Here is a 25,373-nt window from a genome sequence, read left to right as displayed (position 1 = left end):
TATGAAGTCTCAAAAGAGTGACTCAGAGATGGCATCTTCTAAGTATTTCTTTTATTTTTTTTCTTGATTTAGTCTATAAGACAAATGAGATTACAAACTGAAGCTTGGAAAACGGAATGAATACATAGATGTAAAGGAATCTGTTAATGTTCCTGTGTTTATGAACAATTTCAGAAATGCTCCCTCCATAAAACAACTGTTAAGAAAACTAACGAAGCAGATATTCATGCTTGCTTGTCCATGTGGTCTATGGATCTGCACAGTAAAGAAGTAAATTCTGTATACTGGCTAGAAATAACAGGCAAACGGGTCAAACATATCATGAAGGAAACTTAGTAAGCTTAGGTTCTATGGATAGAACCTAATTGGTTTTTCATCTACAACCTTATGGTTCTCTACTTCAGAAGGTGGGAGCAGCAGCATGACTTGTGTCCACACTACGTAGGAGTGAAACTTGCAGTTGTTCTCTTTAATGCTCACCTCAATAGCAGGATAATTGAACATAAAAACTTACTTTTGGTAGATACTTCAAGAGTAGCCCACCCCCACGTAAGAAGGTAACCCTGAACAGCAAACAGAACAGGAAAAAAAAGCATGGCAAGTTTTCTTCAATTTCTACATGGTTTTCATTAGAGTCACTGGCCCAGTTTCCATGAACTTTTACCCATGTGCTTCAATTGTCATTCTCTTTCGGATAAATTCACAGAACCAAAACAAAGTAATGAGGTTGCACTGCACTTGTGGACTAACGAGGACTGATGACAAACTGTCCCTACTCAATGAACTTAATTATTTTATGCAGTTTCACACTTCTGACTTTGTTTCCCAAATATTACCTTTCAAATAAAAACCAGATATATACTTTTCACACTGTACTTATCTACCCTGAATCCTTTAGAAGGCATTCAGAGAAGATATCCATTTAATAATAGGTCAAGATAGTCAAATGTTGGTCTGACTCAGTTTTCCTGTACAGTAAAGTCAATGATAGAATAAATTTTCTACCGAAGCCATAACAATGTATGTAAAGAACATTTAAAGTTGATTATTGTTCAAACAACCCAGCCTACACTGAAATTCTAGAACACTTACCTCTTCTACTATCTCTCTTCATCTTATTTGGATCTTCATAGTCCCCCACCCAATTATATTCCACTGGCATAGATATAGGTCGTAGCTTGCCTAAACACAGAGAACAAAGTTCACATCACATTGTTTTTTCCTCCCCATGTCTGCTTAAACTTACACTGATTTTTAGCTAAAGCCTACAAAACACACTCACTCTTATGCAACATTATGGTTGGCATTTGTGTAGATGGAGAAAATGTGTGTTTTGAGCCAGAAGGTGAAACTGCCTGTTGGCAATTAGCCAGGTGGACATGCAAACTTAAGGCACTTTCTATAATTAATAAAGAAAAGCCTAGATTAGCTATCTTAGGAGCCCCAGGCTTTAAGAGTATGGACCTTTACAAAGAGGATCATTATTTAAGTGATTTTTCTTCATTTTCAGTAACTGAATCTCTGCCTTATATCCTAATGTCCAAGTTTATGTATCTTGATAGTCAATCTCCAAGATGGTAGCCCCCTGTGTTTAACTTGACCCATTTCATGTTGAAACACCACAACATTCTCTTCCATGGCCTACAGCTGGGTTGACCCTAAGGATCTCTCTTGCTACTGTGAGCATATCTAATTCACAGAACCAAGTAATCCCTGCTTTGGCCTTCCCCATTTCCCTCTGGGTCTGTGTTCTTACTAAACAGTATTTTACTTTAGCAAGGAGAACTCATAGCAAAGACTTCAAGAATAACCTTTTGGTGAGGCTGCGGTATATTATTTTTATTCACTTAAAAATCCTGAAGCACAAAACAGCCAAAGAAAATTACTCAAAAGTTTTAAAAGGATGGCATGAGATAGCTGCCCAACAAATTTTAAGGAATGAAAAGTAGAGACCCAATGAATCCCCAACAATTAAAAAAAAAGGTAGAGACTCACACAGGACTGGATCATAAAAATAATGATGGTTATTATGATCATGATAACAGTAATAACATTTACATATCCTTTCTCATATGCCATATACTGTCTAAAAGTTTTGTAAGTATTAAATAATTTAATCTTCATAATTAGGAGAAATATACTAACATCATCCTCACTTTTCCAGAAGAGAGAACTGAGACAGGTCATGTTACTTGCCCAAGGGCACACAGCTGCTAAGTGCATAGTACCAGGATTCAAACCTAGGTACTCAAACATTACTTCTTTCATAAATTCGTGGTGACTTCAACATTTGCTGATATTCTGGATTCTCAGTTTCTTGAGGTTTTCTCATACACCCATTCCTGTGGTTATATGCTTAATCTTGTCATCTGTAAAGGCTGTAAGCTCTCCAAATATCCCATTTTCCTACTAACACCTTCAGTATTTCTTGCACTCTCCCTACAGTACTCTAAGTCCAGCAATCCTTTCTCCTTTTATCTATCAATCTCATCCTTTTTTTTTTTAGTTTTTCTGAGTAACCCTCTGTTCTGTCAACTTGCCTCCTTGCCCAGCTAAATTTCATCATCAATTATTACAATCACTGCATGTATTAAAAAAACATGTTGGGAGAAATCTAATTCTATTCTTAAGGAAAATGTATTGACCTCATGGCTTTTTATTATTTACAGGGATACAGTTTATTTAGTACACTTTGCTAAGCTCTTTTAAAGTTTGAGGATGAACTAGTCATGATAAAATTACTAGTGAACCAAAAATGTAGCATTTATTTAGTGGGTTCCTTTCAAGGTGTGCAAAAGACTTTATAAATGACCACTTGGGATTCTCAAGTTATTATGGAGTATATCTCTGCTCTTTTTACACAGAGGGAATACGGGTGAGATGATAGAGATCAATATATTCTGCCCATCAAAGGTGGGATAAGTGTTTGAGGAAAGGTCTCTTTTTACCATGTCTATTCTACCACTTTGAAAGATCAGTTCCCCAGATTTTTTCAATGTTATAAATATAATATTTTCAAAATACCTACACAACTTATTTCTTTAGAATATGGTTTTAGAAATAAATTCCATTTCAATATAGGCACTGAAACTGAAGCAGTCAACAGCTCTAAGACTGTTTTTGCATGTCACAAAAAAAATCTTTTGAAAAGTGAAAAATCTAATAAATAAACAGTTAATTTTTACTTGCTCTGTCTGTTATATAAAAAAGCTAGCTTGATACTTTCAAAAACTTGATTAGTTATTTAGAGTCAAATATATGTGCACAAAAACAACAAGAAGAAACCATACTTCACACATGGAATATGAAATACATAATTGTATTTTGGATCATTGCTGAGATTCTAATGGAGCTAAGTCATTGAAGCATGTAATTAAGCCCTTGATATGTGTGGTTGTATCATTAACCATAGGAACAATTTTGTGGAAGATTTTAACACTGACTTCTGGGAGTGATTTTTTTTTTTAACAGAATGATAGTGTATACTACTAATATAAAATCGAAAGGAAATACATTTAATTAGGAAAAAAACTGAAATTAAAATGTTTTAACTGAAACTTAGTTTTGGAGACCATCAAGGTTTTGTTTTTATTAATTATTAAATTATAAATTTAGCAATGCAGATTAAAATATTTTAAAAAGTAGTCATTATTGATTTAGGTATAATAAATAATGGTGCTTGTATTACTTTATTGTAATTTTTTATTGGGCTAAAGGATTAAAATAGACTTAATAAAGTTGTTAAACTAATAATATAAGGTAACATTCTTTTCTTTTTTTGAGACAGGCTCTCAGTTTGTCACCTCCAGTAGAGTGTCTTGGCATCATAGCTCACAGTAACCTCAGACACTTGGGCTCAGGCTATTTTCTTGCCTTAGCCTCCAGAGTAGCTTGGACTACAGGCACCCGCCACAATGCCCAGCTATTTTTAGGGACAGGGTCTTGCTCTAGCTCAGGCTGGTCTCAAACTCATGAGCTTAGGGGATCTGCCTGCTTTGGCCTCCCAGAGTGCTGGTCACTGAGCCCAGCCTAAGGTAACATTCTTATACAAACAGCAGTCCTTGGCAGATTGAAAAACATACCATGGCTTTAATTATTTCTAATTCTGAACTCACAGATCATTGATCACAGCTTGAAATTGTTTGCTCTTGCATGCATATAATAGTATTTTAATTTCATAAGAAGAGAGCACAGTTCAAATGGAAAAAGAACTTTATAGTTTGATGCTATATTGCTATTGATAAAAAAAGACAAAGCCAAGAGTACTATAAGCATTATAGTTACACTTAAATCAAATGTACACTATTATTAACATATGTATTTTAATGCTCATAAGACTTTTTAGAAAAGCATCACTACAAATTGATTTATTAAAATTAAATACTATATATGATTCATTCCTACGTAAATGTAAATAAATTAATCATAATATCTGAAAAATAATTTGGAAGATTTTAAGACATGTCTTTACATGATAATATCTACATTGGTTTTTGAAGTGATAAAGCTAAGATTCATGATGAAAATTAATGAGTTGGGAATACAGTTAAGAAGTCAAGGATTAGAGCCCATTCAAATTGTTTTTGCTGACCACTTCACCTTAAAGCAATCTTTATTCCTCTAAACATAGAGCATTTATTAATTGCAGTTCATTTGGCACTCTATTGTAAACTTTGTGATATCTCTGTGCTAGTGCCTCAGAGTATAACCATTATTTTGTCATTTGGCTTTTTAGATCTGTTGCACATCTAGAGCTTCCTAACTGGCATCTCTATAGAGGCTGAATTTATGCACTATATTTCCTTTTTTAATTTCAAAATATTAGGGGGGTACAAATATTTTTGGTTACATGGATTACTTTTGTAATGCTTGAGTTGTGCACTATATTTCTTGCTATTTTCTAATAAATGCAGTGAAGGTAAAAGACGAATATTTTTTGATTTTGTTTGAATTTTATTCTGAAATTGATGACAAGTAGCGTTTTGAAAACTATGAACTACGCTCAGCTGAAATTATACAAATGGAGCATGAAATAAAAATGTAAGAAGATAGACAATGATGAAGTATTTTATAATGATATATCTATATGACTATATTTTAATACAAAATTGGTATGTTTTAATACTAGTATCTAAAATTGCTTGAAAATAAACTAATTTGCACCTTAGATAATAAAGCATTTTAGGTAGTATTACAAATGCTATAATTCTCTTTGGCAGAGTTAACTGCTCTCTCTTCTGGGTTCCCTTAGCCTTCGCCTGGTGCCTTTGGCATATACAGTGTTTGTTATACTATATTGTGTCTTGGTATTTATGGGTTTCTTTACTTCTCAGTAGGAACTTGGTCTTACGTATCTTTGTTATGACTTTCTCTGGCAAATACTGACACATAGCAGGTACTGAATAAATTTTTGTTGAATGCTTGAATGAAAGGATGCTAAGACATTAGAGAGATGCCAAATTACTGGGTTGTTCTTTGGATCCTATTCCGTCTGACCTACTCTAGAGTATCCTTTGAGCAATCTTCCCTTCTTTCTTCTGCATCATAAATTTTTCCCTTTCTACTCAATCATTCCCTTTAGCATATAAACATGCACTAACCTTTTTTAAAAAAGTATCTCTCTTCATCCCATAAACTTCTACTCACTCAGCTATCATTTTATTTCTCTGTTCCCCTTTACAGGATAACTCCCAGAAATCTTCTTAATGTTTTTAGCCTCCAATTCCTTTCCATCTCTTACCTCTTGAACCTTCTCCAATTAAGCTCACTACTCTACCAGAACTGCTATTGTCAAGGTCACTAGGGCCTCTGTGTTGCTAAATCCAATAGACAATTCTCAGAGTCCTTGACTTTTCTGATCTGAAGCATTAGCATGGAGGATTACTCCCTCCTTCTTAAAACACTTTCTTCATCCGACTGTGTACTCCTCCAGTTTTCCTCTCATTTTCTCTTCCTAAATTCACATGCATCCTTCAGAACTAATGAAAAAGTATGTCCACAGGGACATACTTCTTGACTTCTTATTGTAAGTTAGTTTCTCTGTATTTGTTTTAATTTTCTCTCCCATTTTCTCTCAAAGTTCTTTTTTATAGTATGCCAATTACAGTTCAATAAGTATTTGTTAAATCGGTTGCTTGAATTCTGTCACCCTTCTAGAATGTAAATTTTATGAATGAATAGACATTGCTCTTGTGTTTACTGTGCTATCTCTACCAGTTGGCATAGTGCTTTAAACACGGTAACTGTTCCATATTTAATAATTCCTTGTTAAGAAAATAAATGGCGATCTTTCCTTAGATACTGGATCAAAAAGGACCCAAGCTATACCACTGGTTCTATTTTTATAGTTTCCTTCCTCTTCCAAATTTCCATTCACCTCTATTCTTATTCCTTCCTTCTAAGGCAGTATGTCATCTGGATAAACCCTCTTCATTTTTCTAAAAAATTGGGCCTTATAGAACTGCTTGGTAATCAAATCAGAACTAGAAGTTGTCTCCTGATTTTTTACCTAGAAAGAAACATTCTCATAATTAGCTACCCAACATGCTGAAACACCACTGAACTGCTGCCTTTTTCAATTATATCACTTTTTAAAATCTCTCAATACATGCTAAAGTCATTAACTTTGAGGGTAATAAACAGGACCTGAGAAGCAATATTCTCTCTTGCAGTTGCCAAAAGTTAAAAACAAATGCAAAGAAATTTCTCCTTAAGCCTGACATACTCTTTACTGCTCACAAAAAAGCTTTCTTTAGACTGAGAAAAAGTAGACACATATACACATCTGTTCTGAATATTTTAGCCAATATTTTGATGAAAATGAGTATAGTAAGTATAGTTAAACCATACGCTTGCCACATACACCCATCAAACACCCCACATACCAGACAGAAAAATTACTTTCAGATGGTTGACTGCATTTCTAGGAAAACATCCTGAGGTTATTTAAGGTAGAGAATCACACATTTAAAGAGGAAGTAAAACTGAATTAAATGGAAAGTCAGTAATTTTTAAAGGTTAATGGTAACATATCTGGATCCAATAAAATAAGTAAGAATGAGCACTTTGATCTTTAGGGCCATATTTTAAAAATTTCATTTCTGGATAAAAGAGCTTGGAAAAAATTAGCTTGTAAATATTCATTGTGATGATTATTTAAACACTGGCTTAATTACTTACAAATAATACAAATAAAAGACAAACTTTGATTAACTCAAAATCTTTTTTGTTTCATGAATGGAGAGTAAAACCAACTAAAATCTAATTTCCAAGAACAAGTGACATTTTGATCCTGTGTTTTCCTACTGTTTTGTGAAAGTAATCTATACTTTAAGTGGGAAATAACACAAAAGAATCATTGAAGGAGAAAATATTAAGCTGCATCAAAAAATTATATGGCACTTTTAAATACTTGATTATAAGGCTAATTATATTTTGAACCAAATTACTTTTTATAAACATTCTACCAAGAGAAGGAACAAGCTACACATGCCTGAGTTCAGAAAGAGACTTTTTTTTAGTGAATGTTGCCACTGTGCATAGACATAATGTCTTTACCTTAGAGGGTATGGGAGGAATGAAAAAGGATTTAGATGGTTTAAATACTGTTTACGTGAGGTGTCCTCAAACTACGGCCCACAGGCTACATGTGGCCTGCCTAGGACATTTATCTGGCCTGTGGGATGTTTTTGCCACCACTGCCCGTCCTGCTTAGCAGCTGACTCGTCCCGGGGCCCATAGTCCGGCCCTCCAATGGTGTGAGAGACAGTGAAGTGGCCCCTGTTTAAAAAGGTTGAGGACCCCTGAAAAGGGTTATAGGTCCTCCTCCTTTCAGAGGATACTCTGGTAGGTATAAAATAAGCTGTGCTAAAATATTTGGCTCCTAGCTTCGCTCAACATTAATATAGATGTGGACAAGAAAGATAAGACAGGCATAAAAATATTATTAACATTTGATTAAAAGCATGCAGCTCTCAAGTTAAAAAACTGCAAATTAAAGCAATCTACTTAAAAAAATTTAGTAAAGCAGTGTCTCTCAAATACTAAAATATGGAAGACAGTCACCTTCCCTCATGAAAAGTAAAAAAGACAATGATTAAGATGATCAATTAAAGATTCTTATTTGAAAATAAAAGAGACCTTGTAATAACTTTAAAGTTCTTTTCACCTATTTTTCTTTTTGCGATCTATTTGTTAGTAAAGTCAGCAAGTCCCTAGCAAAAAAGGTAGAGATGAGAAATGTAAGACCCACCGAAGTTAATTTCTTAGGATTTCACAGATGAGCAGTGTTGGTGTCAGTCCATGAATATACACTTTCAAGTTCCTATCCCAGTGCTCCTTTCACTACATCAAATTGCCTCAATGATGAATCATTCAAGACCATTGCCTTACACAAAAATCCAATTAATTCTTATTCAAAATAATTGGATGACTTGTATGATTACTATCTTTTTTGGTTTCAATGTTCTCTAACTTAAGAGTTTGAGAAAAAGTATACATATATACACATCTACCAAGCTGCCAGCTTGCAACGCTTGCAAAATATTCTTATGGCTATATAAGGAACTGAGGGAGGATGAGAGAATGGTGGCTGCAACTTTGTATTAATAGTTCAATGCCTTAACAAAGAAGAAAAATAAATTGGTTTGACACAATGTGTTACTAATAAAACAATGCTAGCTTGTCATATGTACATTTTAATGGCTATATATTATTTTAGTTATTTGCCCAAATGTCTCTAGTTCTTAATCAGTGTATAATTTTTACTGATCTCTTTTTGAACAACACTGGATATTACACTTGACATTTTCTATCCCCAGGGATCTATGTCTTCCACGATTTCTGGCAAATTGTTTTGCAATGATATCAGCAATTCCACAAGTAACTTAGATTATAGAACATCATGTACCAATTCTGCTGGTTAGTTTTTATTACTTTAGTTTGGACTTTTATCACAAACAAGATTTACTCTAGAAAATGGTTTATATCTGGCTTTTCTGCATGATAAAAATGAAAAAAAAAGGATGACATTCAACAAGCCAACTGCTGGGCAGGCTTAAACTTTAGGAAGAGGTTTTTTAAAATGCTTATCTGCAAGTCAGCTATTTGGAACTTAAAACACAAAGATATTTTATTACTGGAATTGAGCCTTTAAGAAGAGCTGCAGAAATCCATTTCGATGTTTTCCAAAATATATTCCATCAAACACTAGCTAATTGGGAAGTTAATAAGTATTATATGCCCCATAAAAAACACCCTCCCCAATTCAATGTATGAATACTTTTGGGAAACAGCAAATTAAACCAAATTCAACAAGACATTCAAAGCTGTTACTACACCAATGTGCATTTATTAATCTCTAAGAGGAGGATAAAACATGCAAAACCTCCCGATCTTATTTAACCACACAACCTCCTTGTTTTACAGATTCCCTTTCAGAACTGGTGATCTGAAGGGTACACTTAGGAAAATGAGGATTATTTAAACCATATTGTGACTTGAAAGCTAACAGGAAAGCTAAATTTCACTTAGCTTCTATTTATTACATTTATTTCCCATTAGGGAAAATACAATAGGAATAAAATGTATTGCCTCCTGCTCCATGGAATGCCATGATTAGGTTTTCTATAATAGAGCAGAGTAGGCAGTCCCAGACACTCACAATCTTATACTGTTTCTGCCCAGAGAATATGTTAAGTGCAAATAAATGTAGGTGTATCTTTCCAGAGCAGTAATTTCCTAGGTTTTTTAATTTAAAAAAATAAGGCAATTGGCCCTGTATCATACAAGGTCTCTGACTTGTTTTCTAGTATCTGCTTCTGTGTTCAATTTATCTGTAAACCAATTCTTAAGGTGGCCAGGGTTTTTCAACAAGGACATTCTTGGCATTTTGGGCCTGATCATTCTTTCTATTGTTGGGAGCTATCTTGTGCACTACAGGATGTGTAGTAATTTCTTTAAATTTCTAACCACTAGTAGCAACTACTACCCCTTCCCTGCCCTGGCCACTGTGACTACCACAAATGCCCCCAGAAATGCTAAATGTCCCTTGGGGGAGATAGTGACCCCACATGAGAATCACTGAATTAGAATGTTTCTATTCTTGGCTTTCTCATTCTGTCTATAAGGGGACACTATTTCATATCTTTTTGTTGATTAATTCATTTGAAGAATTTCTTTACCTTTTCTCACCTCTCACAGTTTCATCGACTTTGTGAATTTCCATTTTATCCACATATTAATACTCTGAAACTTTATTAAAAGTTTTTCCTAATCTTACTATTTTATCCATTATCTAGTACCTTGAATTCCTTCAGAGTGATCATTTCCTTCTAGGTGTCATTTCTTTAAAAGTCTCTATGTGTTTTATTTTATATATTTTCTTCTTTCCTTTTAAAAGCAACTAATCTAAAACTTTGAAAAGGTGGGGGGGCTAAATTGTTTTAACATTTCTGATGCTGAGAGGTTATAAGTGGGCCCAGCATGTGAGCTAAAAGTATCTCTAGCTGAGCTTAAGAAAACTTAGAAAAGGGCAGTTTGAAGTGAATGTTTTTCCTTCCACTTTGGATAGCAAAAACAAACTCAAAGAACTTAAAACATGATTCATATTTCTTTTAATTACTATAATTCAAATGGCTGGTTATTGGCTTAGTAGAGGAATCAAACACGAAGGTATATACTTCTAGCTCTTTTGTCCTTTACTGAGTCCCTTTCTAGGAGAAGAGGAAGCACTAACTTGATCCATCAGCATGTAAAATCTGGGAAATTTTTATTTGTGAGCAGCAGTATACCATATAGGCAACATTTTTTGAGCACTTTCTATGAGGCAATAACTGTGCCAAGTATTTAACATACGCTATCTCATTTAATCCTCATAAAAACACCGTGAGTAATATTGCTATTCCAGTTTAGGTAAGAAAACAGAAGTGTAGGGGGATTAAGTTTCAATAAAGCTCAGGGTCAATCACCCATTCAATGCCAAGCTATGATACCAAATTCAGGTCTGTCTTACATCACAAGTCATATTCTTCTATTTCTATCAGTAAGATTGTACAAAGTATGAAAGTGTGCCCTCCCTAGATGATTACTATAATTTTTAGATTAGGAATAGACTATTTTCCATCTTCAAACAAAAATATTGCTGAACTGCTTTTTCATCAATTATATGGTCCTTTATGACCATCAGATTGATGCTCAAAATTATTTTGTGAAGCTAACAAACTTGCAGTCTTTATGAAATTTATTAAACAAGTCTAAAAAAATAAGAATTCCTGAACTTTTACTTTATGATAAGGAAGATCATTTTTATTTAAACAACAAAGGAAAGAGAGAAGGCTTGTATTCATAGGTAAAATAAGTGTGACTGCATTATGCACATTTGATCCTTTAAGAAATGTTTGAATTCATGCTATTAATTATAATTTAACTGCCCAAAAGACTGAATGAATTTGTAAGATAAGGGGAAAGGAAATGTTGAAGTATGATAAGAAACCCTAGAATCTACAACCACTACTCTTACATCAACTGGATAATACTTAGTTTATGATGTCATTGCCCATCGGCCCTTTATCAAACTGCTGTAAGTCATTCAAGCCATTTGCTATGCATGTGGATAAAAGGGACATGGTGTTTGGTTTTCATTTGTCACAACCGCTTGAGTGGAAAATGATCAGGTATAATTTTATAAAAATTAATTCTCCTCAATGCACAATGTGTGCAAATAACATTGATAAAAAGCATTTCTAAAATACCAACTTGCATTTATTCATGTGCTTTTTATGTGGTCCTGAATTTTCAATAAATCAAAAAATGTCTGGATTCTTATCTTCAAACCAATACTGTTCTGTGATATTACTGCAAAAAATATGTTTTCCTCCTATTCTTATAAAATATGACCACTCACGGCCACAAAGGGACTCAGCCAACTGTGTCTACCTTTCAGCAGGTTTCTATGCATAGAAATGATCTATGATGGAAGAGCAAAGAAAAGGAGTCTGTGAATAGCAAAAAGGAAAAGCTGATGAGAAATATTACCATTCTGAAAAGTTGCCAAGCAACTTATCTCATCAAATTTAAACCACTGCCTTTGAAGCCTGAGCAATGAGACCAAATAGTTAAAGTGATTTAATGCTATCTTTCCCCCTTTCTATTTTCATATTGAAGTTTCTATGTTATAATGGCAATAATGAAAATAAATGCCTAACCTACTGGGAACTAAGGCAATTTACAATGTGTTGCCATTAAATTTTTACAAAACTCTATGAGGCAGATATTACCATCTTAATTAAACAAATGAGAAAACTGAGGCCCAGAGTAACATTCCCAAAGTCATACTGAAATGATTAGATGGCAGATAGGATTACCAAGTATGGCTGACACTACAGCCAATGCTCGAAACTACTAATCTAGGTTGCTTCCCCTCCTGATACCTGTGTTTTCAGAAATTATTCTTGTCTGTCTTTTTAGGTAAGTAAAACCTATTTTATGATCTCTGACTTTAAAAGGACATACCCATTTATTGTTCATTTTCTACTCCAATTTAACAATCTTTTCCAAAGGTCTGCCAGGGCCATGCCTACGTAAATGCATGCTCATTATAGTGTCAGTAATATAAAACAACTTACTACAAAAAAATATATACATTAGAAATAATTTTGCTTGCTTAAAATCAAATTCTTGAGTTTGGAAGGAATAATGTAATTTTTAGAATTTATCTTCCTACAATTTAGGAAAATTATTTTGAGCATATCTAACTACCTAGCACCACTAGTAGGGTCAACAAATATCCATGGGTACTTAAATCCAGCTCTACAACTTAGTGGTTGGCTAAGTTATTTAACCTCTCTGTGTTTTAGATCTCTAACCTGTAAAATATGCATTTTATTGGGATATACCTCACAGGATTGTTATGAAGAACCTACTAATAATATTATATCTGGCCATCTACTGTCTATCCATACTGTACTTGTCTAATTGCTTAGGGTAAATAACTGTACTTCTTTTAACTCACTCTTAATAATTAGAAGGTCCATGATATAAACTGAGAAAATTGGTTAAACAACATACTTTCAAAACCCACATATTTAAGCAGCATTGTATATTTTCATTATGATTATCTTCAAATATAAGAAGATACTGTCACACTTGGGGGTCTGTTTAATGGTACTATTTTAGGTTAAATAAAGAAGTTGTCACTGATTATTGCATATGAAAGTTTGAAGTGATGTGTATAGAGGCCTTTAGAGTCTGAGCTAAGAAATTTATAGAGAACCTCAGATATTAGACCTAGGTTTGAGAAAGTACCAGGTATATGGTAAAGATGACTAGCATTTAGAAACCCAGGATGATGACTATTTGTCATTTAAAATCCAACATAAATGTCACATCTACTTATCTGACTTTCTAGGCAGACTGTAGGGCTTCATTCTTGGGCAACTGTAGCACTGTGTGCACACTTTCTTACTTACCTGAAGGGACTGCAATGCCTTTCTTTGTTTCTTTCCTTTGGGTAATAATTGCCTTATAGGTAGAATTTAGGGTTTTATTCATCTTTGTATCCCAGTGTCTGGCTCACTTTATGTATACAAGTATGACTGAATGACTTAACACATGAATTAATTGTTATGGAAATTATGCCTATAAATTCACGTACCTAACAAGTAGGTTTTATTACTTAAGAACTGGTTTTACAAAGGTAAATACATTAAACTGTTTATTACCTGGAACAACCTTTGGGTTATAGGGAATCTCTATTGAAGTATCTCCAGGTATCTCATAGAAGGTTTAGATTAAACCAAACCACTACATAGTAAGATTATGTTTGTTTCAGGTACACAAGTTTAAAAAAAGAGCTTTGGAGAATTCAAGGTGGCTTGCTAGAGGTGCCCCACATTTGCCTCCTCCACAAAGAAGGACCAAAATAATAAGTAGACAACCAAATATTAAATAGATCATCCAGAGGAGAACACTAGAATTCAGCAAGGAAGTGACAAAGACCTTGTGAGACAAGAGGGAAATGAAGCACCTAGTTGGGATTGGCTTGGAACAAGAGGGACTTCCTATTGTAGGAAAAGGTAAATAAAAGGTGCCCAGCAGTCCACATTCCCAGCAGGGATACTTGTAATCCTACCTGCAGAAGAACCCAACAGTCCTCAGAGGCCCTGAAGCTAGTATGAGGAGCTGACTGGTGTCCATATGTCCATATAACACCAGAGAGGAACCTCATGTTGGGTTCTCCCCATGCCTCTGAGGCTACTACATCATGGCACCATTTAGAGGTTGAGCCACTGTCAGAGTTCATCCTGCTCAGGGCCTCAACAACCTAAATATCTCTATATGTTTAGAGCCCTGACATTCTGCCATACCCACATAAAGGGCCGCAGGGCCATGACCTCAGATGGACCCAGCAGTATAGCTGTAAACCTGGCACCCAAGCCCATGCAGTGCCTGGCACCCCAGGGAACAAGTGGTTCAGCACAGTGGGGAGGTCACCCCCAAGATGAAACCAACATGTATGCTGCTCCCCTGAGCCTGAAATCCAACTATCCAGGATTTGCTCTGTAGGAACCCCACATACTCTAGTAGCAGAGTGCTGCGTGGCCCCTCAGACTTGAGGACTGGTTCTTGCATGGACCATCACCATTGCTAGTAACCCCACCCATTCTGGTGAAGGAGCTGCTGTGAACTGAGATCTCTTCCAAGCCTTAGGCTAACGGGCCAACTCATCCAGGGCCTGCCACTGCTGGCACAATGCCATTTTAGCAACTGAGCTTTTGTGCAACTTCCCCCACTCATGAATGGGCCCACTTGTGCCTGTTACTGCTGGTGACCTCACCCACTCCAGTGGCAGAGCCACTTAATATCACTTCTAGGGGCCTGAGAACAGGGCCAGGGCTCCCCAGGTCCATTGTCACTACAAGTGATCTCACTGACTTCAGCACTGAAGCGGTTGTGCATCTCCCCTAAGGGGCCTACCTGGGGCCTGCTATCAACAGTGAACCTCTCCATGTCCAGCAGCAAAGCTGTGTGCCTGTACACATCCACCAGGAGTCTAAGAATGGACTCACCTGGAAGTCCCCAGCCCTAGCAAAACAATACCACAGCCATCAGAAACACCTATGGCCTAGGTTACGCAGACACTTGGGAGATACCACACATGTTGTCTACAGCTGAGGAAATCACATGGAGACTATACTACTGTACCTACTCCAGACTCATCCAAATGACATTATAGAAGACATCTACAAGAAAATGTCTTTCCCTATGAAAGCAAATCCATAAAATTAAAAGAAGTGACTCTTCTACCAGATGCACGGATACCAATATAGGGACATCAGAAATATGACAAAGGGAAAATGATACCTTCTAATTCTCCAGAAATAGATCCCAAAGAAAAGGATATCTATGAAATATCTGATAAGGAATTCAAACCAATGAGTTTAAGGAAACTCAGCAAGAGAGAAGAGACTACAGATAGACAAAGTACAATTCAGCAAAATCAGGAAAAAAATTCATGATCCGAATGAGAAATTCAGTAAAGAAATAGATATCCTAAGAACTAAACATAAATTCTAAAATGGAGGAATTCAATGACTGTAATGAAAAATACAATCAAGAGCTTCAACAACAAACTAGATCAAGAAGAAGAAAGAATTTCTGAACTTGAAGATAGGTCTTTTGGAATAATGCAGTCAAATTAAAAAGAAATTAGAAAGAATTTAGAATGCCTACATCACAAGTAGGACAACATAAAGAGACCAAATATTTCAATTTTGGGTATTCCAGAAGGAAACAAGGTGGGCAAAGGTATAGACAACCTATTTAACAAAATAATAGCTGAAAACTTCCCAAGTCTTGTAAGAGACTTAGACATTTAGATAGAGAAAGCTCAAAGTATACCAAATAAAATCAGTCTCACAAGGACTTCTCCATGGTACATTAAAATTAAAATGTCAAAAGTCAAAGCCAAAGGAAAAATTATAAAAACAACAAAAGTACCAGGTCACATATAAGGGAATTTTCATCACAGTGAGAGATTTCCCAGGAGAAACCTTACAGGCTGGAATAGAATGGGATAATATATTCAAAGTGAGAAAAGAAAAAAAAAAGCCAAGTAATAATACTATGCTCAGCCAAACTATCTTTTGTCACTGAAGGAGAAATAAAGTCTTTCCCAGACAAGCAAAGAATGAGGAAATTCATCACCATTAGACCAGCCCTACAATAAATTATTAAGGAAATCTTACATCTAAAGGTAAACAGACAATAATTTTGAACATGAAAATATAAGGAAAAATAAAAGTCAATGGTAAAGTAGAACACAAATAAGAAAGAAAAAGGAAACAAACCTTATTACTACAGAAAACCACCAAACCACAATAAACAATAAGAGTAAAAAAGGAATAAAGGATATATAAAACAATCAGAAAACAATTATGAAATGAAAGGAGTAAATATTCATCTATCAATACTAACATGGAATGTAAGCAGTTTAAATCCCCAAATAAAAGACATAAACTGGTATAATCATTAAAAAATAAGACTCAATTATAAGCTACTTACAAGAAATTCACTTTATCTATAAATACACACACAGACTGACAGTAAAGGATTGTAAATAGATATTCAATGCAAACAAAAACTAAAACTGAACAAGAGTAGATATACTGTTATCAGATAAAATAAACCTTAAGTAAAACAAAATAAAAAGAGACAAAGAAGATCAAGTCAGCAAATGGATATAATAATATAAATATATATTCTCCAACACAGGAAAACCGAGAAATATAAAGCAAACACTATTAGAATTAAAGGGAGATATAGGCCTCAATATAATAACTGGAGACTTTAATGCCCCATTCTCAGCATTAAAAAGATCATCTTCAAGAAACATCATACTTGTGTGATCTCACCTAATGTACACATTGTAAGGGTGTATAACAAAGTTCTGAAATGGAACTTTGAGAACTTCTACAAATGGAACTTTGCCCTGGAAGGGAGAACAATGTAACCTAAAAATTGTACCCTCATATTAATTTGAATAAAAAAAATAAAATAAGGGCAGGGCCTGTGGCTCAAAAGGGTAGGGTGCTAGCCCCATATGCTGGAGGTGGCAGGTTCAAACCCTACCCTGGCAAAAATCAATCAATCAATCAATCAATCAATGAAAATTAAGAAGAAACATCAGACTTAAACTGCACAATAGACCAAATGGATCTAACACATATACACAGAACATTTCATTTAATAGCTACAGAAACATACTGGAATGTTCTCTAGGATAGACCATATGATAGTCCACAAAACAAGTCTTGACAAATTTAAGAAAAACTGAAATCCTGTGAAGTATCTTTTCAGATACTTGAAAATCACAATAAGACCAGGTATTAATAACAAGAGAAATGCTGGAAACTGTGTAAGCATATGGAAATTAAACAACATGCTCCTTAATGACAAACAAAGAAATTAAGAAAGAAATTAAAAATTTATTGAAACAAATGACAATGAAAACATAGCATATCAAAACCTACGGCTTACAGCAGAAGCAGTACTAAGCAAGAAGTTTGTAGCAATAAATACCTATATAAAAAAACTAGTAATATTTCAAATGACCTAATTCTTCAAGGAAAAGAAAAAACAAACCTAAATTGGTAGGAAAAAAATGTGAAGGTGCGGGACACAATTACAAGAGGGACTTTACCTAACAAATGCATTCAGTGTAACTTAAGTCTTTGTACCCTCAATGAATCCCAAACCAGAAAAAAAAAAAAAAAAAGAAATGTGAAGGTGTGAGCAGAACTCAACATAATAGATTAAAAATAAAAAAGATTAACAAAATAAAAGTTGTTTTGTTAAATGATAAACAAAATCAACCAAGCATTAGTTATACTAAAAACAGAGATGACATAAATAAATAAAATAATAAAAAAGAGACATTACAACTGATATCACAAAATACAAAGGACTACTAGAGACTATTATGGACAACTATATGCCAATAAATTGGAAAACTTAGAGAAAATGGATACATTCCCTGACACACAAAACCTATCAAGATTAAACCAAGAAGAAATAGAAAATTTGAACAGAGCAATGAGAAATGAGATTAAATCAGAAGTTAAAAGTCTCTCAAGAAAGAATTCAGGACCAGATGGTTTCATTGTTGAATTCTACCAAGCTCTAAAAGAATTACACAAATTATTCCAAACAAATGAAGAGAGAGAATTCTTTTAAACTCATTGCATGAGGCCTGATAGCAAAACCAGACAAGGACACAATAATAATAAAAAAACATAGGCCAACATCCCTGATAAATGTGGAAGTAAAAGTCATCAATGAAACATTAGCAAACTAAATCCAACAGCATAGCGAAAATATTACATGTCATGAATACATGGGATTTATCCCAGAGATGGAGAAATGGTTTGATACACACATATTAATAAATACATTAACAGCATGAAGGACAAAAGACATACAAATATCTCAATAGACACAACAAAAACATTTGGTAAAATTCAACATACCTTCATGATAAAAATTCCTAACAAATTAGGTATTGAAGGCACATAATATAATAAAGGCCATAAATGACAAACCCATAGCTAATATCATACTGAACAGGGAAAAGCTGAAATATTTTTGTCTAAGAACTGGAACAAGACAAAGATGCCTACTTTCATCACTCTTATTCATCAGAGTACTGGAGAATCTTAGCCATAGCAATCAGGCAAGAAAGAAATAAAGGGCATCCAAATTGGAAAGGAGGAAATAAAATTGTCCCTGTTCGCTGATGGCATGATTTTATATATAGAAAAACCTAAAGACTCTACAAAAAATATTAGAACTGATAAACAAATTCAGTAAATTTTCAGGATACAATATTAATATACAGAATCAGTAGTGTTTTTTATGCATGAACAACAAAATACCTGAAAAAGAAATCAAGAAGGCAATCTAATGTATAATAACTACAAAAAAAATCTAGAAATAAACTTAAGCAAGAAGATTAAAGACCTTTACAAGGAAAACCATAAAACACTTATGAAAGAAATTGAAGTGGCTACAACCAAATGGAAAGACTTCACATGCTCCTGAATCAGAAGAATTAATATTGGGAAAATAACCACAATGACCAAAGCAATCTGTATATTCAATGCACTCCTTAACAAAATACCATGATACTCTTCACAGAAATAGAAAAAAGAATCGTAAAATTTGTATAGAACCACATAAGACTCCAAATATCCAAGGCAATCCAGAGCAGAAAAAACAAAGTTGGAGGCATCACATTACCTAACTTCAAATTATACTATAAAGCTATCATGATGAAAATTTGATGGCACTGATACAAAAACAGACACATAGACCAATGGAATAGAATAGAGAACTCAGAAATATAGCTATGATTTTAACAGAGATACCATGGACATGCAGTGGGGTAAGGACAGCCTCTTCAATAAATAAATCATGCTGAGAAAACTGGATATCCATATGCAGAAGAATGAAACCAGACCTCTGTCTCTCATCATATATAACAATCAACTTAAAATGGATTAAAGAGTTAAATGTGAGACCCAAAACACTAAAACTACTAACAGAAAACAGGAAACACAGGGGTAACACTTCAGAACACTGTCTACACAAAGATCTATGGCTAAAATTTCAAAAGCATAGGTAACAAAGAATAGATAAATGGGATTGTATCAAACTAAAGAGCTTCTGTATGAAAAAGAAAACAATCAGCAGAGTGAAGAGACAACTTGTTGCTTCAGAGAAAACATCTGCAAACTGTTCATGTAACTAGGGCTTAACATACAGAATATACAAGGAACTCAAACAACATAATGGCAACCCCCCAAACCCAAATAATCTCATTGAGAAGTGGGAAAAGGACATGAACAGATATCCCTCAAAGAAAGATATAGAAATGACCTACAAGTATATGGAAAATGCTTAACATCACTAATCACTAGGAAAAGGCAAATCAAAACCACAATGAGCTATCACTTCATCCCAGTTAGAATGATTATATCAAAAAGACAAAAAATGCTGGCAAGGATACACGGAAAGGGAACTCTTATATGCTGTAGATGGGAATGTAAATTAGTACAATCACTGTTGAAAACAGTACAGAGGGTCTTCAAAAAATAAAAATTAGAACTATCATATTTCCATCAATCTCATACTGATTATGTACCCAAAGGAAAGGATATCAGTGTGTTTAAGAGGCATCTGTACTCATGTATGTTTTGCAGCCCTATTCATAATGGCCAAGATATTGAAATAAAACTAAGTATCCATCAACAATTGAATGGATAAAGAAAATATGGTATATATAAATTATGGAATACTATTTGGCCATAAAAAATAATGAAATCCTATCATTCATGGCAACATGGATGGCCCTGGAAGATTTAAGTACAATAAGTCAGACACAGAAAGAGAAACACTGCATGCTTTTACTCATATTCAGAAGCTAACAAGATGAGCTCAAAAAGAGTAGAATTGGTTACTAACGGCTTAGAAGAATTTTAGGAGAGGTTGGTTAACAGATACAAAATTATAGCTATATTGAAGGAATAATTTCTAGTGTTCTATGGTACTGGAGGGTGACTACAGTTAACAATAATTTACTGCATAAATTTCCAATAGCTACAAGAGAAGATTTTGAATATTCCCAGTACAAACAAATGATGAATGTTTAAGGTGATGGATATGCTAGTTACCTCGATTTGATCATTACACATTGTATATATGTATTGAAATATTACCCTGTATTCCATAAATATGCACAATTTTTACATGCCAATTTAATAAAAAGGTTAAAGATGATCCTAAATAAAAAAACTCTGCTTATATCTCTCTCCTTTTAAGCTTATATACATTTCTTTTCTTCTAAGTTGTTTATAAAACGATATCAAGTATCTATAGGCTATCTAAATTTTCTAAAATTTAAACAGCATTCTATTTTATCAGTGGACATCTGATTCATAGAATATGATGGCACTAGATACTTTAAACTGTAGTTGGAAGGGACTAATAATTTATAGCCATTCATGTAAGAACCTAGAAAACATTTTTAATGAAGTCATTACCAATGACTTCAATTTGGTGACTATAATTACTTCTTAAATCAAATGTTGATTAAATACTTCAACATAAATAGAAAATAGCCAGATAATTCTGGGACACAGAAAAAGAAGAATTTGTATACACTACTGCCTATCCATTAATAGGTAGTCAGTAAGTGTTTGTGGACTGAATGAATAAGAATAAAAAGTTCATATTACCTCATGGTTCAGGGGTAGGAATAACAAAGAAGGTTAAGCCTTTTTACTGCTTATTTATCATAGGGGAGAAAAGCAAAGGTCAAAATACGTTCAATATATAACACTTTAAAATAATTGCCACCAGAGTAATATAATTGAGGAGTTATGCTAAAAGTATCATCATTTATTCTCTTGATAAAAAAGTACATGTACAGAGAATAACAAAGTCAGACAAGAAGTCCTATTCTTTAGGATAATTTTGGGCAAAATTTCTCTTTAATAATTATTACCTAGGAGCTTTAAGGAAATAAGACATGTATAGGAGATATGCGATGACTGCTCTTTGGGGACCAAAGGAAGGAGGTATATGGCCATGGTAGATAAGTGAGGGAGGTGGGTGGAAAAGGAGAGTTAAAAACAACTTGCTCTCTGCTCAGCTCCTATTGATCAAGTCTGGACTAATTAGCAGGAACCTTGTCTTTCCCCAAAGTATAAGCGCCTTACTGAAAATGATTAATTTGAAGACTTGAAAGGAAGGAGCAGAGACTTCCAATTTAATCAATTCATTCTTGCAATAGAACCACAGACTTTGCTACTTTAAGTTCAAGCAACTTTATCTGTAAATCTTTTAGAGACACTAACTCAATCTTAAGTATTTGCAACTGGGCTACTATCTTGGTCATTCTGTCAAAAATTTAAAAAATCCTATGTACATGGTAACTCTAGGCCCCTTTTGCCCTAAAGACAGTACATCCATCCTATTTAGTATCTACTTCCACTCAAATTACTATTTTGAAGTTTCTTAAAAAATACAAAAACTGAGATGAGATTTTATACAGACAATAAAATCCCTGGATAATAAGAGATAATTTTATTTTAAACAAGTTATGTTAATGGTAAGTACTCATTTAAAAATACACTTGAATTTTTCAAATTTGGCACACCAACATACAAGAAGTACATGTGATGCTAAACATGTTTTCATAAATCATTATGAGCTGAAATGTTATCTATTGTTGTTATCTTTGGAAAATCTAGAATATTTTTTAGCCTCACTCCTCATATTGTTGAGATCCCACTTTGAAGCACATGATGGACAAAGATCAAGCATAAAAATTCAAAAGCTATCAAGTAATTCTCACAACCCAAAAGCCTACTAAAGGAAATCAAGAGTCCCATGCCAGACATACATTTCTATGTAAACTAAAAAGAACTCTTACCATAAGTTGGGGTGCTTTCTCGTCTTCCTTGACTGCTTGATCTTCCTTTTTCATATTCATAGCAATATAAGACAGTATCCTCTTCAACAATATTAAACCTCTTTCGATATTCCTGATCCAGAAATGAATTTGGTGACTCAGATCCCTTATGCACTGGCTTTCCTACCATATGTCCTCTGAGGTCTTCACAAGGAAGGTTTCCTTTTTCATCCCTAACAAGAGGTTATAGTAAAGGAGACGACATAGGGAATAAAGTGTTAGGATAGTAAAATGGTACAGGGTCAAAAGTATTAATAACATTCTTCTCATACAATATATGTCCTGATCTTTGCAAACTTTCTTTGAGGTTTATAGGGCAATTTTAAATTATTTCTATTTTGAAAAAAAAAAAACCCAAAATGCTGAGGCTCAGAGTGATTAGACAACTTGCTTCAACATTACACAGCTAATAATTGACAGCTGGAAATTAGCCAAGGAGCTTCTAACTTCTGCTCTAATCCACTTGTCATTTTACCAGGTCATTCAAGGAAAATCAGAAACTTAGCACATAAGTTGCTATTAGTGCTTGAGACAGTAGGTATAATGCTAACAGTGTTAACCTTACATCTTTTTTTCCCTGCCAGTTTATCTAATTGATTCTCTATAAAATATGTACTGCTTAAAAGCAAAGATGTATTTAAGAACTACCATAAGGGACACTATGGCCTTAGGAACCTAATTAGCACTATATAAACCATTATTGTAAGAATTTCAAAGAGCATGTTATTAGTTCAAAATAAATCTTAATGAAAATAATTATTCTCATATTCAAACTATATATCTCATTTAAGAGTAAAAAGATACATTCATAGAACTCATTCTAAACTAATATGTCAAACTCTCATTACACTTTTCTTATGGAGAGAAAGTGAAGAAATTGTAGTTTTAAGAATGAGACTTGATCTTTCTTCTTCTTTATGGTTCTAAAGAGAAAAATCTCGAAAAATTTATAGTATCCCCAAATTCATTATTCACACATAGTAACAGGTGATTGGGCTCATGAATAGTATTTTGATATAGTCCATTTAGAATTAGTTAAATCAAACCTGTTTATTTTATGAAATGTTTCACTGATAAGCTATGAAATTTTTGTTAGAAAAGCTTGCCTTCGAGAACGTGACTATGAATGTAGATGTAATGTTTCTTCATTTGTGGATCATATTTCTTCAAATTCTTAATTGATTCCAGTTACCCTAAACAGTGCTATGAATAAATACTTTCAAATCAGAAGCAAATTTAATTTCATGTTGAGTAATAAGACTAAAATCTCATATTTATAGAAAACTGAATTTTAAAACAGATAAAATTTTTTTAATTTATGTTCTATTATGTATTATAAAATGGTGATAAACTTATAAAGGTGATATCAGCTACTCAGGAAGCTGAGGCAAGAGAATCGCCTAAGCCCAGGAGTTGGAGGTTGCTGGGAGCTGTGATCCCACGGCACTACTGAAGGTGATAAAGTGAGACTATCTCAAAAAAAAAAAAAGTGGTATCAATTCCAAAATATGACCTAGTCTGGCAAAAATCTGTATTTCTGTGTCTGTGTACAAATGTTTAGATTAGGTTTGTCCCAATGAAGGGAATTATATTCCAGTATCTGAAATGTGTAGAAAGTAGTAAATAATGTTTTCAAGACTAACTGAATTGGCAAGAAGTTGTCTTTATCTATTTAAACCATTACAAGGTAAGATTGTCATTTACTTTTTCATTTTCTAATATAAAAGTGCTGCTTATTGCCAAGATATAACTAACTATGTATCTACTTCTTAGGCAACATGAAAGAAGCACATATAAAATTGGTATTTTTTGTTATTGTTAACCTACTATCAAAAAGAAATTGACACCAAAATTAGCTTAGAAACAGCCCTAATGAATTTGTGGTACCGGCATAAGGTTATGTCCATCTGAAAATGGGCAGACTTCTCTGTGAATCTGTAACTTGAATGCCAATCTAGCTGAGATCAGAGCATGACTTAGCCCTATTAGTACACCATGCTATTTTTATACGGTCACTTCTTAGGGTAGAAAATTGGAAAGACTGGTATTTCCTACTCTATATCTACAGGGCAGATTTGTTAAACATGTATATACCAAATGTACTCAAATAAAATCAAATGGAGAAAAGTACAAAGCAAAAACAAACTTTTCAGTAGAATGAAGTGATACAAGTAATTATGTGTATACATGTGTGTGCGTGTGTATGTTTATATGTTTACTCATGTCATGAACCCCTGAAGAGCTCAATGTATTAATTCATTCTGCTGTAAAGATTTTTAAAATCTTTCTTTTTTTTTTTTTTTTTTTGAGACAGAGCCTCAAGCTGTTGCCCTGGGTAGAGTGCCATGGCATTACAGCTCACAGCAACCTCCAACTCCTGGGCTCAAGCGAGTCTCTTGCCTCCGCCTCCCAAGTAGCTGGGACCACAGGCGCCCGCCACAACGCCTGGCTATTTTTTTTGGTTGCAGCCGTCATTGTTGTTTGGCGGGTCTGGGCTGGGGATTCGAACCCGCCACCTTAGGTGTACGTGGCTGGCGCCTTAGCCGGTTGAGCTATAGGCGCCGAGCCTTAAAATCTTTCTTAATGGTAAACATTTATACATGTATATAATAAATATGTGCCTTGCTCTAAAAAGGATTTAGGCAAATATTAAAAGCATTTGCTTTAGTGAACTTTCTTTATATTTACTGGCACACAGTGGAATTAATAAGAGAAGTTAGTGTTTAAACTTCATAGTTATTCAAAGACCTACAAATACTTCATTTTTTATCATAGAAAAAGACATCTAGTTAAGTATAAAAATGTACTACATGTTAGGAAACTGTATATAGTCATAGATATATAA

At 34.1% G+C, this 25,373-nt stretch overlaps 1 protein-coding gene across 5 annotated transcripts in view; it reads right to left on the bottom strand.

The window, feature by feature from the left end:
- The window catches only part of CNKSR2 (connector enhancer of kinase suppressor of Ras 2), a 296,118-nt gene that overhangs the window by 95,807 nt on the left and 174,938 nt on the right, over positions 1 to 25,373 (bottom strand). For 3 of the 5 annotated variants that reach the window (XM_003791903.3, XM_012806405.1, XM_023514337.1), the window contains 2 exons: positions 22,490 to 22,701; positions 1,093 to 1,182 (listed from right to left, as the gene is read on the bottom strand). In XM_003791903.3, the coding sequence (XP_003791951.1) occupies positions 1,093 to 1,182; positions 22,490 to 22,701 (302 nt within the window). The remainder of the gene's footprint in view (positions 1 to 1,092; positions 1,183 to 22,489; positions 22,702 to 25,373) is intronic. The other 2 variants (XM_003791904.3, XM_023514338.1) reach the window with 1 other exon arrangement.

This window comes from Otolemur garnettii, unplaced genomic scaffold (genome assembly GCF_000181295.1).
Source record: "Otolemur garnettii isolate 467f Iridium unplaced genomic scaffold, OtoGar3 scaffold00051, whole genome shotgun sequence".
In the NCBI taxonomy this organism is placed as follows: Eukaryota; Metazoa; Chordata; class Mammalia; order Primates; family Galagidae; genus Otolemur; species Otolemur garnettii.
Note: the sequence above shows the minus strand (reverse complement) of the source record. Positions and strands in the feature narration are given on the sequence as shown.